This window comes from Camelus dromedarius, chromosome 5 (genome assembly GCF_036321535.1).
Source record: "Camelus dromedarius isolate mCamDro1 chromosome 5, mCamDro1.pat, whole genome shotgun sequence".
NCBI lineage: Eukaryota > Metazoa > Chordata > Mammalia > Artiodactyla > Camelidae > Camelus > Camelus dromedarius.
In genome coordinates this window covers 63,589,580-63,604,875 of record NC_087440.1, presented here as the reverse complement: position 1 = coordinate 63,604,875, position 15,296 = coordinate 63,589,580, and the positions used below count along the sequence as shown (strand labels likewise).

Genomic DNA, 15,296 nt, shown 5'->3' with positions numbered 1-15,296 from the left:
GAGTTAAGAGAGGCTAGAACAGTGATTCTCAAACCTGACTGCACATAAGAATTTCCCAGGGAGCGTTTGAAAAAAATACAGTTGCTGGGGGAGAGTATAGCTCAATGGTAGAATGTGTACTTAGCACGCACAAGGTCCTGGGTTCAATCCCCAGTACCTATGTTAAATAAATAATAAATAAACATAATTATCTCCCCTCCCACCAAAAAATGCAGATGCTTTTGCCTGCTCCCAGAGATCATAATTTAAATGATCTGGAAAGGGGGTCAGTGAATTGGAGTTTTTAAAAGCTCCCAAGGACATTCTCATACACAAGTAGGATTGAGAATTACTAGGATAGAAGGGCACCAGACTCGGCCCTTAGGACAAGTAGGCAACGGTCAAGCAGACAAGAAGAGAAGACTCTTTCAGGCAGAGGAACAGCTTTGTGCAAAGACACGGAGATAACAGAACTCGTGGTGCCTCGGGGGAACTGCAAACAGTTCTGTACAGTTCAGTGTCGAGGTATGAGGGAAGGGGGTTACAGTGGAAGATGACACTGGAGTGTCTGTGGGAGGGGGATCATTATATGGTTTGTGAAGGAGTTTGTACTTTATACTAAAGTCAATGGGAAACCAGTAGGGAAATGACATGATCTCGTTTATCTTTTAGAAAAGATAACTTCGGTAGCACTGTGGAAGATGGATTAGAGGGACTGGAAGCAGGGAAACCAATTAAGAGACTGGTAATCCAGGCAGGAAAGAGAACTGAAGTAGAACAGTGGTGCTGGAAAGGTAGAAGATACTCAAAGAAATTGATAACCAGGAGGCAGTATCAGCAGGGCAGATGCATGTGATCCGTGAGAGAGTAAGAGGAGTCTATGGAGTATTATTTCCTTGTTTTGCACCTACTTTTGCTCATTTGCCAGTGGAGGATCTGCCCAGAATTAAACACTTCAGAAGTGGCGAGGAGCAGCTTCTTATTATGGACTTAACAACATACAATGTGGTTGGAATCAGTCACTTCAAAATCAAAAGCTCTCAAAATAATCAGAGGCTGTTTATAATCCGTTAGCTGACTAAATTCCTGACATGCTTAAGGCCAAGCACCTCACTAGCATTTCCACCCAGTTTGGAGGGTGGGAGAGAGTGAAAACAGCACTGTAACAAAGGTTTGAGAGGTTTTAATTAACACAAATGGCTGTGCCTAGTCTAAATCTGTCCAAAGCAAATGGAGTGAAAGCCTTCTAATCCTTCAGTGCTTCATCTGGCATTGACCTCAGAAAAAAGAGCCTCCCTCTTCCATCATCAAACTGACTTCCTTGAGCTCCTTGTTGTTCTGTGTAGGTCTTTGATCCCAGAATTCTCTAAGACAGGAAAAAGCAGAAAAAATGACAGCTAAAACATCATGTGTCCTGGCATTCACTTTGCAAAGCCTCTAAAAAATATTAAATTAGAACATGCATTAAAACAGGCATTCCAAAAATTTACACCAGCTATCTATTCACGCCTTGAAAACAATTTTGAGAAGGAAAGTAGTTCTCACCACATTAGATGCATCTTTGTCAGTAGTTGCTCTGCACATAGCTGTAATGCCCATAGTACCTGATGGGAAATATTAGGAAAACGAGAGCTTTCTTTAAGTGAAAAAAAACCCTAGTATTATTTTGGGTTGCAAAACTATTAACAGTCACTGCATTATCATATCATTGTATCAATATATCAGTTGTAGGACTGACTGGTATTAGCACTGATGTGGATTTTCTAATTTTTGTTTTAGAAAATAACTTCATCAAACAATATTTTTAAAGTTAAAGTGGTGACTCTTTTCTTTTGTTGAGAGCTTATGTCCCACGGCTGGGGGTGGGGTGGGGATTCATTTGAGGATTACATCAAGTAAAAACAATTTTATTTGCTAGCCTACAAGATGTGCTTCTAATACAACTTTCAAACGTAGAAATGAGATGATAAATCACACACATGTACACACATCATCACATAACCCAGATACATATTCCACAAAAATGGCCAACCTTGAACAACGGAGAGCAAACAAAATGTAAAGGAGGGGATGCTGACAACAAAGAAGAGGCAGAGAGAATGACAGGCACAGAGAGGGAGAAATGAGGCAATAAAAAGGGAGAAATGGGAGAATTTTAGGGTGCCCTGTGGTGAGTCTGTCCTAGGTTAGGGTTCCCAGACTAAAATATAGGACACCCACTTAAATTTGCATTTCAATAACACGAAATAATTTTTAATGTAAGTATGTCCCATACAATACTTGGGACATATTTATACTAAAAGGTTACTGTTTATCTGCAGTTCAAACTGCACTGGGCATCTTCTTTCCATTAGCTAAATATGACAACCCTATCCTAGACATCTTGCTGCTCTCCTGAGCGTGTGATGCAAAGAAAGTTAGGAATCTATTGTCACTCATAGAAATAATCATAGTATTTATAAAGGTACAGTTTACCTTTTTTTTTCAATGTTTATATTTAGGAAAGAAGACTTTTCTTCTCCCTTGGACTTCTGTAGGTTTTACAGGAAATGAAAGAGTAACCTAGTTTAGAAATTAACTTCCTAACCTACTAATACCATGAACCTAATGCTGACATTCAAAAGGTTCAAGTTGCTGCAAAGCTTTAAAAAAGCCTGTATTTAAGAGCAATACTATTTATCAAGGACCCAGATTTGAGCTAGCTGTGGGTTTCCGCCCCTGCCTTTCAGCATTTTAGTTTAACACTACTATTTTCCTTTCAGCAGCACCTGCTGGTGTGTGTTTCAGCCATCAGGAAGAGGAATACTAAAGTGAAGTAAAGGTTAAAGCCGGAAAGAATGACTTGCTTTCAGAACAGAGAGGGAGTTATAGAATAAATAAGGCCTCAAGAGTATTCATTTCCCACTGCACTTGGCTTTCATCTGAATTTATAAGTGGAACAACATATCCACATGCAACCTTCAGCTTCTTCTCAAAAGAGCTCAAGGAAATGCTTAGAGTAGGGGGTGGGGGCTTGGGGGGAGGGGAGGGGAGGAGAGAAAAACAAGGCTGTCAGAATCAAGAGTCTTATCACCATTTCTATTATTATGGAAGATAAACTTCTTCTTTAAGCACCAGCAGGTGTGATGGGAAACTCAGCTGAATTTAAAGATTGCTTCATGCCTGTGCTCTCTAAGATAGGTAAGTGACTGCCAAAGGCCAAGAACTGCTCTCTTGATGCTGCAGAAGCCAGGAAAGGCTGCCGTACACTCGGGGTCAAATTGTTAATTTTACACTGGTCTGGAAGTAAATCCCTTCAAATGTGATCCATCTCTGGAAAGACCGAAAGGAAAGACTTCACCCTGGGTATAAAATATTTTTCTCTTCTATAAGCCTAGGTGATGCAGTATGCTAAGCAGATGTGACTGACAACGATAAAGCTACAACCTGGGCATCAAGGAAACTTGCAAGTAGAAAATGCTTGAAGTGTAACAAAGTCAGTATTAACACAGGATTGTATTTTGCCAACCAAATAGATCACACCACTGCAACGCAGCCAACCAGCACACAGGACAACTGATGTGGGAGGAGGAATTTTTGGCCAAGACAAGCGGGAAAAACCCTCCCTCTATTTGGAAATGCTTACAACAGAAGGGCCTATACCCTGATTTGCTGGGAGGTGTGTCCAGAATTACATTCTTTCCTTTCTTTAAGACAGGTTTGTGGAATCCAATTCTTTTGAAACTAGAGGAAAAGGAACACTATCCAGGAACACCATTAAGTACTTAAACTTCAAAAAAACAAAAGAAAAACCTCAATTTCTGTGCAATTGCCTGATTTTTTAATTCTTTGTCCTAATCGCCTGATTTATATGTGGTAGGAAAAAAAATATTAGATAGGGATTGTGGAAGAAGTGGGCAATGGCTGTTTTTGGAATGGAGAACACTGTAGTTCACCAAGTAGAATAATCGGTATGTATTTTGCAGCAGAATACTGAATTTAATATGGTATAATCAAGGCTGCCAGTAATACACCTCAGTGTCAAGAAGCATGGCAGAAAATATCATTTTTTTTTCTTTTTTCATTTGATATATAAATGTAGCACATTTTGTCCTAAGGGAAATAGAAGACCAATGGCTCCCCACGTTTTCCTCAATTACCACTATTTATGGACTGGAGGCCTGGATGTGATTGGTGCCACCTACTGGGCTAAATGAAGAATTACAAATCTGTCAACCCCTTTTAAAACTAGTGTTTCTTTTATTACTGAAAAAATTAATGTTGGGGGTATGATTCTTTATTGGGAGGATTATACATTAAGTGATGAGTTTGGATTCAAATAATAGTCTTTAGAGGTGTGAGAGTCATGATAAGTCACATACTGAAACACTGTCACTTTGCAGCATATTCTAGGAGATGAGCTTTGGCTATGGAGTCAGAAGCCTGGCTTCCTTGAGCTAGTTTCTTGATCTGTAATACCAGCCCCATAGAGTCATTGTGAGGGTTACGCAAAGCCATGTGTTTTCAACATGGTCTATAATATGTCACTGTTGTTTTGGATAAAGAAAAAAACTGAAATTAAATGACTGGCCCAGTTTATCTAACTGGTTAGCCTCAGAGTTAAGGCCTGCAACTCGTATATCTGACTCAAAATCCGGTGCTTTTCCCATTAAACTATTATTTCCCAAAATGTGATGGTGAGTGATTTTAGGTGGCAACTGTAATAAATTTACAAGGTGCTGGAGCACAGTATTCAATACTGTAAATCACAGTGAGAAAATTATTCCCCTTTTGATTCTTTCAAATTGATGCCTTGATGGCATGAAGGAGAAGAGTTTCAGTTTGGTGTTGGTTTTCTTTAACACTCTATACATCTTGCTAGTCTCACTCCCTGAGAAAGATAAAACAGGCCTTAGGCTTCAGCAACTTGTTAGAATACTAAAATTTTGCTATCTGCATGTTTACTATGTTTACTTTCTATTATAGAAAGTTGCATTGGTTTTTCATTTAAAACAGCAATGTAGTTTTATTTTCAAGGAATTCATTTGCAAAATTAAAGACGTCAGTCTAAACAGAACATATTGAATAAATAATAGTCCAAGTGACACGGAAGTTGGGAAACACTGAGCAGCACACAACTGCTTCTCGTATCACTGTTGGTAATAATACCTTAACATATTTACTTTAAAAATCCATCTAAAAAGAAAACTAATACTTCTTTGGTTTTCTTTTTAATAATCAAACACTAGGCTGTAAATAGGTCAACATAACCAAAATTCAGGACTTAGATTTCAGATCCACTTGGGCTCAGACAAAACCAAAGACTTTGTGTATATGTGTGTGAGAAAATGAAACTGGCCTACAACCAGTGCTCCATGAATGCAGTAAAACACATGTGCAATGGGTCACTCATGCCTGTGGATACACTCATTTGTAGTTAACTAAACAGTTTAGTTCCCTATCACTTAACTCTCCAGAAGCATAAGTGGAGAGAAGAGAGTGCTGATCTGTGGGCTGTCCTAATTCAAAGTTCAAAGATTCAATGTTATGCACACAAGGGCAAAAAAACTCTACTGAGGTGATCACGTTGAATGGAATCCTTCACTGTTTACTATCTTAGTTTTATTTGAACCTGGAGCTAAAAGATTTTTGGCTTCTTACTCTGTAGATCCCTCAAGTTGACTTTCAGCTAGTTTTAAATGAGATAAGACAAAGATCTGTTGTCCTCATACCTTCCCATCCTCCATCTTTTCAATGCATACCTTAACAACTTTCTACTGCTTCTGGTTGTATTCCAGGTTCTTATTGGAGAAGAAAACCTCAAGATTTCTGAAGTCCAATTCTTATCAAAACAGCAGTTAAAAGTATGAATGGAACACTGGCTGAAGGATAGGTAGTCCCTCCAGTCTTCCAGATTTTCTAAATTTTAAATATGAATCAAGTCAGACCATCAGAGTGCTTTATGTATATGGACCCAATCATCTCGAGTTGATCCATCATTTTAAAAAATTTTCAAAATGATAATTTCTTATGAGATTGTACCAAGGAACAGATAACAAACAGCCTGGGAAATTCAGATTCTGAATTCATTTTAGAAATACTACTGAGGACATTAGCTACTATGACACACATAGAGTGTCCTAACATTGTGATAAGGACTTGGAGGAGAAACCTCTCTTGTCTCAGTACTCAGGAAAAGCTATGTTTCTCCTGAGCAGTTGGTTTATCGTTATTTTGTGGACACCATAAATCCATGTTTCTTTTGGGAAATTCAGAATCAGGTTTGAAGTTTAGCTATACCAACGCTATGGTACTTTAATTACACATTTTCATATATTTACCTGGCTTCAACTTATGTTCCTTTTGCTTTGATGTATTCATCTATTTATTTAATCTCTGTGCTGTGTGTGATTTTATAAGCTGTTCAAGCCCTTATAGAATAAGATTGAGAAGATATTAGACACATACATACTGATACTGATAAAACTTTGGCATCCCTTAGCCACGATTTCTCATTTTGTGTCTCCTTTTTAAATTACAGAGTTCAGTTTCATAAATCCTTGAAAATTTAAGAACCCTTTATTCCTGCCCCTCAGAAGCCATTCCTTTATTCTACTTTTTAATAGTAAGCTATATGATTTCTTCTAGTGATGCCATACATTCTTTGGGGTGGGAAAATGCTGAAACTCCCAGAGGAATATCTGGATTGGTGAAACTCACAACCATTGTCAGATGTTTATCTCCTCAACCTTCTATTCTGAAGTCGCAGAGTCTATTCCAATAAGATTTGTAAGATCAAACCACTAATTCCTAGGAAAGAGGAGGAGGTGGGGAGAAAACTAATATTTTATCAGATGCCAACTAGGTGACAACTACATATGTGAAGCACACAATATATTTCTCAGTCTTTACAAAGGAAAATTTTGTTTCCTCCAGAGGAATTCTTATCTTGATATAAGAGCTTCAGTGTAATAATAATGATGATAGTGATAACATATAACATAGCTAACATTTAACGTATGGTGCGCCAGGCATTATGCTATCACTTTATATGTAATGAGATCTGTAATGTAAAACAAAACAAACTTCAAACTAGGTATCTATGAATACTCGACCTACCTTGGGACCCAGGAAGATTCAAAGATGCTTGCTTTGGTTCAAAATTCTGCTGTATGTACAGTGATAACTTGAGATCATTGGCCTTCTGGTAGTTCTTCAAGGCTTCAATTCTCAGCTCAATTACTTTGCCACTAAACTCATTCTACAAGAGAACATTTTCCAAAACTAGTCACATAATATTGGCTTCTCTAAATCCACTATTATCTGAATAATTTTTACTCAGAAGTTTAAAAATGATCCCATCATGCTGAGTCTTTAAAAGTTGGGCAGAAGTATTTGTGATTTTTCCCCCATTTCAAATAGAACAAAATCAAGATCATAGGGAAAAAATGCTATTTAAGTTACTCAAGGTGAAGCTGAGATAGGGCTCTCCAGCCAGCTTCCCACAAAAGATTTATTTGAGCATGACAATTAGTAATACAGATGAAGGAATCGGGTTTAATATTAGGAAACTAAAAGCCTTTATTTTGCATGAATGAAATTTTATCCCATGTCCAGTCTTGGAAGACTTAGTACCTGAAAGATGTTGGCTTGTTCCTGATACTTGACCCATTCCATTTTCCTCTGTTGCTTTTCCTGGTGGAAGAAAGAGCCTCTGGTGACAAAGTAAATTGAGATCAGAAATCAGTTTTCTCAGTATGCTGCAAAGGCTTTATATCAAAATTACATTGTCATAGATTCACTAATATATTGGTTTCAACTGCACAGTCCTCTTAATTGGCACCACCTGTACAACCCACTCTCCAAAAGCTAAAAGCTAAATGAATAGGATCATTTTCTATCAGTGAGTTGGTTGTGGGAAGATTAGATACAAGCATAATATCTCTAAATAAATGTTCAAAAACAAATTAACAAGTGTTTTGACATCACATAGCTATTTTGAAGTTGTCATTATTGGTACAGCTTTTCCCACTTTGACCTAGCTAACATGATTTACCAGAAATTTGCAGTGTCTGACTCAAATATAATATCCCAAGGGAACCAGATCACCTATAAAATTTTGTGTCAGGTTAGGAGCACACCATAGTTTAGGCAAATTACTGCTACATCAAAGATTTCTCATCTATCAGCTCTAAGAGTCACTACTGTTCAGAAAGATCATACTACCTTCCTTATTTCCTTCACTTTCTCTGCACACAACATCTCCAGTTCATTCTTGGTCTTCCTAGATGATGAGGGGGTTTTAGGAGCCTGTGATGAAGAAGAGAGCTAAAGGAATAGGAGGTCCCAGGAAAGAAACACAGTGTCTCAGCAAACAGTAAATCAAATACAACCTTAAGGCCCCACATTCTACCTGTCTACCCAAATTAGCCCTGGTTGTCAACAGGCAGTTTCTATCTGTGTGGCATCAACAACTTTGAAATTCTAAGTACCATGCAGTCTACTTGCCTTTCCATCCTGCATGTCTGCTTTGTTCTTCATCTGCAGTACTTTTTGTTGCTCACTGAGTTCTTCTGTGTTGAATGTCTGTAGAGAGACATTTGGCAAAGCTTTAAATTAGCGGGAATTTGGAGGGAAGTGGAAAGCCAATGTGGGTCAAGGCTTTTGGTTCCTGCCAGTCAGCGACCTCTCAGGGCCTGACATGAAAAGTGTACCACCAAAGGGGGTTCAGAATGGAGTGAGCCCTTCCACTTGGTCTCTTGAGTGTGTCTTATAATAATAAAAACTATTAACTGAACCTTTATTATATGCCAATCTCTACTGTAAGCTACTCACTACATTACTTACTTATACTACTACATTATAAACACTCATTTAATCCTCACAGGACTATTTTTATTTCCATTTTATGGATAAGAAAACTGAGACTTGGAGGGGTTAACTCATTTGTTTGGGGTCACTCAGGTAGGAAATCACAGAGCTGGAATCCAAATCAGATCTCTTGAACTCTGAAGCCTGTATTCTTAACCACTGGTCATAATGATCTTGCCTCTCCATTTCTCATTGTCTTAAAACATGGGTAGAGAAAGTCAATCACAAGCTAGGGTATATAGACGTCCCTTCTACTAAGTCTTTCTGGAGCTTTGGATTAGCTGGATTTTGACAGAGGAATGGTGCTGGCATATTTCCTATCACAAGGACTCAAGAACTCAGGAACTAAAACTTTTCACAATTCGTAGAACTAATTTGTAGCTGCCACTGAGGGCTAAGAGTACAAGATTCAGGGCTTGATAGTATCCGAATTATTTGTGGAAAGGTGAGATGAAAAAACAGTCAGAGATCACACCCATACCTGTTATTTAACAAGACAAGCTGGTATTCCAATTTCATAGTCCGTGAAAAAGCACTCAGATCCCAAAGGCACAGTCTGCAAAGGAATTTCTACCCCTGCCTGGTTTCTCAGCAAAATCCCCTACTATTTTTATCTTAAACAATGCAGTGATTGTTGTAAAATCATAGGGCAATTAGAAATGAGTAATCATTCATTTGTTCATTCAACTTAACATTTATTGATTTGTTTACTATGTGCCAAGCATTGTGCTACACGCTAGGGATTCCAAGATGTGTAAAGCAATGAAGATACTGGAGAAGCATGTATTCCAGAGCAGGGTGGGGAGACAAGAAATAAGTAAAATAATAATAACAACTATAAAATCAAAATAATAATGTGTTTATATTATTTTAAAAAGTGCTACAGAGGACATGAACAAAGTTATGTAATAGAAAGTAGGAGGAGGGTGGAGGATGCCCTATTTAAGTGGAGTGAATAAGGAGGCCTCCTTGAGGAGGTGATATTTAAGTAGAGACCTGAAGGATGAGGACAAGCCAACTATAAGAAACTAGCATTACAGCCCAGGGATAAAGCAAGAGCAAAAGCCTTGAGACAGGAAAGGTCTTGGCATGTTTGAGAAACCACAAGGAGGCCAGTGTGGAAGGGGAGGACTTCTATAAGAGGGGACTAGAGAGGTAGGCAAGAACCAGATTATGCCGCAGTAAGGAATGGCTGTAAAGGGTTTTTCATAAGAAGAGTGACATGATTTGATTGTTTTAAATAAGATCACTTAGATTGGAATGAGGCATGGGTGGAAGCAGAGACATGATAAAATGAGGACATGGACCAAAAAAAAAGGAAAGTTCTTTGCATTGTGGTCTGTAAGACAAATACTTTCAAAAGATCCTTAGAGGCACACCTTGTTCCATAGCATCTCCATTTCGTTCCGAAGCATCTTGTTTTTCCTTTCCTGTCGAAGGGGAAGAAAACCAAACAAACAGAAATACGTGTTTGTCTAGTCAGTAAAGTTGGAAGAAATTACTAAGTATTGAGGGGAATGGAGGCACGGACACAGTAAACCACAGAAGAAGGCAATAAATGGGCCTAACCCCAAATCCAGGAACATGAGAGATGAGTTTGATGATGATGATAAAAAAATAATAATTTTGAATAATAACTTTAATTATGGTGACCACGGTATGATATCAATAGTAATGAGTGCCTCACACTTGCAACACTCAAGACTGTCTGGTCTTATGGCAGTTTCTCTGGAGCTTGGACTACTAATTTCTAATTTTTAAGATCCTTTACATAGTTGGTTTTAAAAAATCTTATAAGAATCTCTCAGAGCAAACTATTTCCTTTCTTTTACTTTGGTATTTTCTATTGCTTTTGAAATGTGAAGGGTTAATATGCTTGTATTAATTAACTTTTAGATGAAACTTTTTTTTAAGTCAGAGAAACAGAATTTTGCTAGCTAGTTCTAATTCTTCCCAACATTTCACCTGACTCCCTTTGGATCATCCCGTACTTTCTAGACCAAGGACGTACGAGTGTTGGAGCATCTGCTGCTGGAGATGATAGCATTCTGCCTTCCCTTCCACATCTGATGCCAACAGTGGAGTTGAGCCCTGTTCAGAGGGTCCTTCTCTGAAATGCCCACCAACCTCTTACCAGATTCTGCTTCATCTCTTCTGCTTCCTTAATGAGCTCAGTGACTGAAGAGTCATCATTCCCCTTCCCTGCCATGATCTGCCTCATGATCTGCAGACTAGAAGGAAGAGAGAGACATCATAAAAAATAATACTTCCTAAAGAGTAATACCAATATTTCACAACCAGTCAGAAGCTACTCTACTATCGGAGGGAGATGGGGGCTGAAATCACAGGAGTTACGGAAATCCTTCTAGACATAGAGGCCTCTATAGGACAAATTCATTCCTGGTTGACAGTTGCCTTAGGTATGTGCCCTATAATGAATTCTGGGCTCTATAATGCTCAAAACTTGTCTCCAGCAGCTAGTGAGACTCCTCTCCACCCCTTCAGGAGAATGTTTTGGTGTATGACTTTTGGGGTAGGAAGGGGAATTTTTCGCCTCTGTGAAAACGGAGGTTGAAGAACCTGTTGTCTTCAATAAATCTCAGAATTATTCTTTCCCCCCATGTCTGTCCAACTCCCTGACTTTGCTTCTCCACATAAAAACATTTGAGTTAGTTGGGGAAATCACTTATATCTTTATGGTAGCCTCTAGAGACTCAAGCCATCAAGAAGTTTCTAACAAAATCTGAATCAACATCCAGTCTTTGACTTGAAGAGAGGATATTCTTTAAAGGTATTAATTAACTTTTGTTTATGCTCTTTGTAGTTTTCCCTCTCCAATTATAAGCAGAGAAGCCATCCTTTGTGTTCTCTTGCCTTGAGAGGTCTGAATTTCTGGGTTGTAAACTGCTGACCACAACTTTCTTCCTGGTTTTTGCTCTCCAAAACTCTGAGCTCCCTGAGATGCTTATGGTTAGGGTAGAGAATGAAGGTAGGCACATTATGGTGAGACTTCCTGAGACTAGAAAGGAAACAGAGAGTTGGCTGATTCCAAGAAGAGTGAGCGCCCCAGAGAAGAGTTAAGACCTCAACTGCCCAGTTTACTTAGTAAGGCCAGACCCTAACCCAGACTTCTAGGCTCAGAAAAGATTACCATTTTACTGCTTGGCATGGGAAGAGCAGAGTTATCTGTTCTAAAGTGATTCCACAAACATGAATGAGGACCTATCAGTGTGACCATGATAGGCTGAGGACACTAAAGGCCCTTATCTGTGTCTTGGGAAGAAGAGAAATAACTGTAGCTCTGTGAGATGAGGGCTGAATCATATTTAATCCTACTGAAAGAAAATAAAGGATTCCTTCCCACTCTGATTATGTGATTATAATTTTTTAACCTACTAGAGTTGAGTATCTAAATCTTTTTAAAAGTGTCAATAATCATTGTTAATCCTATGGATTAAAATTCTCCTGCCTTTCTCCCTCTAAGACATCTGAGTAGGGAAATTTTACCTTCTTTGTTTTTCCTCCAAGTTAGACATCAACTTCTGGAATAACAGGCTGTTCCTGTCTTCTAGAGGTTTGAACAGCTCCAGCAGCTCCTGCTTCCTTAGCTTTAAGTCCTCACTTAATTCCTTCAAATAGTTGCCTTCGATTTTAGAACTTCTGTGGGAAGAGACACCATACCTGCCTTTAGCCTGGACTAATAATAGAGACCCTCTTTTCCCTCCTGAATAGTTACCACTTGGCAACCTTCTGTCAAACACTCACCTTATTTTTGAGGAGAAGTAAGATCCTGGCGAGTTTGAAGCACTTGTCATCTTGAAGGAAAACTTCTACTCTAAGAATAAAAAGGTCCTCCTGAAAATATGTGCCGTCTTGTTCCATTCAGTTAAGTCATCATTTTTATGCTGCTGTTCTTGAAACTCCTGTTGCATTGGACTGATTTTAGCTACAGTTTGAGGTCACAATGGCCCTAAGACCACAGAATTAACAGGTCTTTTAAGTAAGACCATCATGAAAGACAGCTTGTTAACTGAAAATACTATTAACTACATCTGATCAGTTCTTGCCTTAGCTTTAGCCAATGCCAAAAGTTTTACTCTGAAGTCTTTGAACAGGATAAAATCACAACACATCTACTATGGAATTCCTATTGTGAAGAAAATAATGGCATGTCAAAAATAACTCATCAACACCATCTTCCATGGCAATTGACTTCCATGGAATGCCTACAGTCTATAAGGCACAGCACTAGATTTTCTGAGTGAGGAAAAGGTAGAGACAAAGCATCTATCTTCTGCGGGTCTTAGGAGGAGGAGGGGATACCTCTAGGATACATTTTTGAAAAATAGAGATCAAACTGGCAAACGCAAGGTACAGATATAATACTGAATAATATAATACAGGAGCCAATTGTCATTATTTCCCTGTCTTTAAGACTTGATATATCACAATGGCATGGTAGAATTATATTGGACATGCAACAAGAGGATATAATTTGTAAAAGATCCACACTGTCAGTATGCCATTCCACAACCAAGTTCTTTCTTGAGAGGCTGTAATTCTAGACTTACCTCCAGAATCTAATTCTGCCTCTATTTCCCTCTCCCTGTTAAGAATCACATTTCTCCTAGACCCTAAGATCTCCTGTCTTCATCTGGATCACTTAGTGATCAGAAGCTAGCCCAAAGAGTTATGCATTTGTTTCTTTATGCCCTTTAAACACAGTTTTAGTGCAGTATCTTTATTGACATTCTCAAATGTGCATTAAGTCTTGTCAATTTCAAATATTAACTGAGCATTTTCAGGCATTCTCTAGGGGCATTCCCCAAAATAACTTAATCCCTTTGTCTTTTGGGAAACCTTAAAGGCAGAGTATTGTAGTGAAAATAACATAATATTTAGTCGGATCTTGGTTTGAATCTCAGCTTCACTGTGAGCAGTGAGCTGACTGTGAGCAAGTTACTAAATTCTCTAAGTCTCAGTTCCACTTTTGTAAAAATGAGAATGGTAAATTAAAAGGTTTGTCGTGAGAATGAAATGTAATATTATATGACATTCCTGGCTCATGTCAAATATTTACAATTTAGTGAATTTTTGAATGGTTTGGGTTTAGTGATTAATGTCCTAAGTTAGCATTCAAATACAAAACAAGCTGATTTAAATGAAACTAATGAAGCTTAAGCTTCAGAGCCTTTCATTTTCACAGCCCTCTTCCACAAGCCCTGTACCTCATTTTGTATTCATAATTTTGTATTCTTTTTTTGGAAAGAGAGAACTCCTCCAATTATACATACTGTAAGGGTCCCATAAAACCTGGATCTGCCCCTGATAAACATCTCTCCTAAGGATCTTCTACATAAAAACCTCTCTTTGGGCAGTCTCTACAAATACTTTTTCTAAAGCATATATGTGTTACTTGTGTAAGTTTTGTATGATAGTGTAGTATGACATTAAATTAGAACAGCCATGTCAGGTAAGGCATAACATAATTCACATTGGTTGCACTATGAGTTCCCTTGAGAAGTTTAGACTGAATGAGGGTGAGCAAACTCCACATAGCTGAAAGAAGGAACAAAGGCAACCAATTATTAGTAGTAGCATTTAAGACTGCAGATGTGGCAGGTGGTAGCAAATAGTAGAGGACAAAAATGGCATTGATCACTAAAGCATGACCTCTTTAAATTTCATCTTGTGACATTTGGTTGGCAGAATTATGTTAGAATTTTAAAACATTTAATGTGCAGGCAGCATCCCAGCTCACCTTCCTTTCTGTCCTTGGTGGGGAATGACTGAAAGTAGAACACTTGCTATTCTGATGTGCTCTTTTCTGTAGCCAATCAGCACCCTTAACATCCTAACATTCTGATGCCTGTTTCTTCAACTTGGAATACAACCTCCAAGAAGAATATTTGCCTTATGATAATGTACACAGACTGTAAGAGCTTAAAACAAACAAACAAACAAAAAACAATATTGAAAGGAGGGTAGTGGACATAATACATTATCTCTGGGACAGAGGCAGGGAAGGTGAAGCTACAGATGACCACCAGAAATGGAAAGGAGGGAAGGTGATCATGAATTTTTCCTGAAGTAGATGTTTAGGTCAGCTGTTGACTGAGGAAGCATGGTAGGAAACTTTGGAAGAGGAATGACTTGAGGTTTGGAAGAGCACCTGAGGAGTGGGAAAGGAAGCCAACCAGGCAAGAGCAAAAGGATTGCCAAGTGGAGCTAAGGGTCAAGGTGAATTTGGGACTTGAGGATTTGGTATGGCATGAATCGGCAGTCGTATAATTTCTCCAGCAGTGCTTGGCAAACTAGAAGCAATAGTAGAGAGAACAGATGGTTGTTTGACTCTGTGCTCTGACTTGGCAGAATAAATAAGCAGGAGTTCAAGGGAGGAAAGGGGCTGAGAGTGCTGGTGAGAGTGTCCAGCAAAAGGCTGATCATTTCATACAGGGCATGCAGAG

General features: G+C 38.5%; 1 protein-coding gene across 1 annotated transcript; it reads right to left on the bottom strand.

Moving 5' to 3' along the window:
• Window positions 1-1,146: 1,146 nt before the first annotated feature.
• Window positions 1,147-14,618, bottom strand: CCDC196 (coiled-coil domain containing 196). The gene is made up of 11 exons (XM_010976635.3): window positions 14,591-14,618; window positions 12,595-12,656; window positions 12,337-12,489; window positions 10,964-11,060; window positions 10,209-10,259; window positions 8,467-8,544; window positions 8,185-8,268; window positions 7,594-7,653; window positions 7,078-7,219; window positions 1,525-1,583; window positions 1,147-1,345 (listed from the first exon to the last, which is right to left on the bottom strand). Exons 2-11 carry the CDS (start codon window positions 12,642-12,644, stop codon window positions 1,226-1,228), a joined length of 894 nt encoding a protein of 297 aa, XP_010974937.1. The 5' UTR covers window positions 12,645-12,656; window positions 14,591-14,618; the 3' UTR covers window positions 1,147-1,225.
• Between the last annotated feature and the right edge of the window lie 678 nt (window positions 14,619-15,296).

Excerpts from the sequence above, each read along its gene's own strand:
- CCDC196 (XM_010976635.3), bottom strand. The coding sequence starts at position 12,644 with ATGACAAGTGCTTCAAACTCGCCAGGATCTTACTTCTCCTCAAAAATA. Across the intron at positions 8,269-8,466 it reads CAGACATGCAGGATGGAAAG|GCTCCTAAAACCCCCTCATC; the intron begins GCAAGTAGACTG and ends TCTTCATCACAG. Across the intron at positions 7,654-8,184 it reads AAGTGAAGGAAATAAGGAAG|GAAAAGCAACAGAGGAAAAT; the intron begins GTAGTATGATCT and ends TTCTTCCACCAG.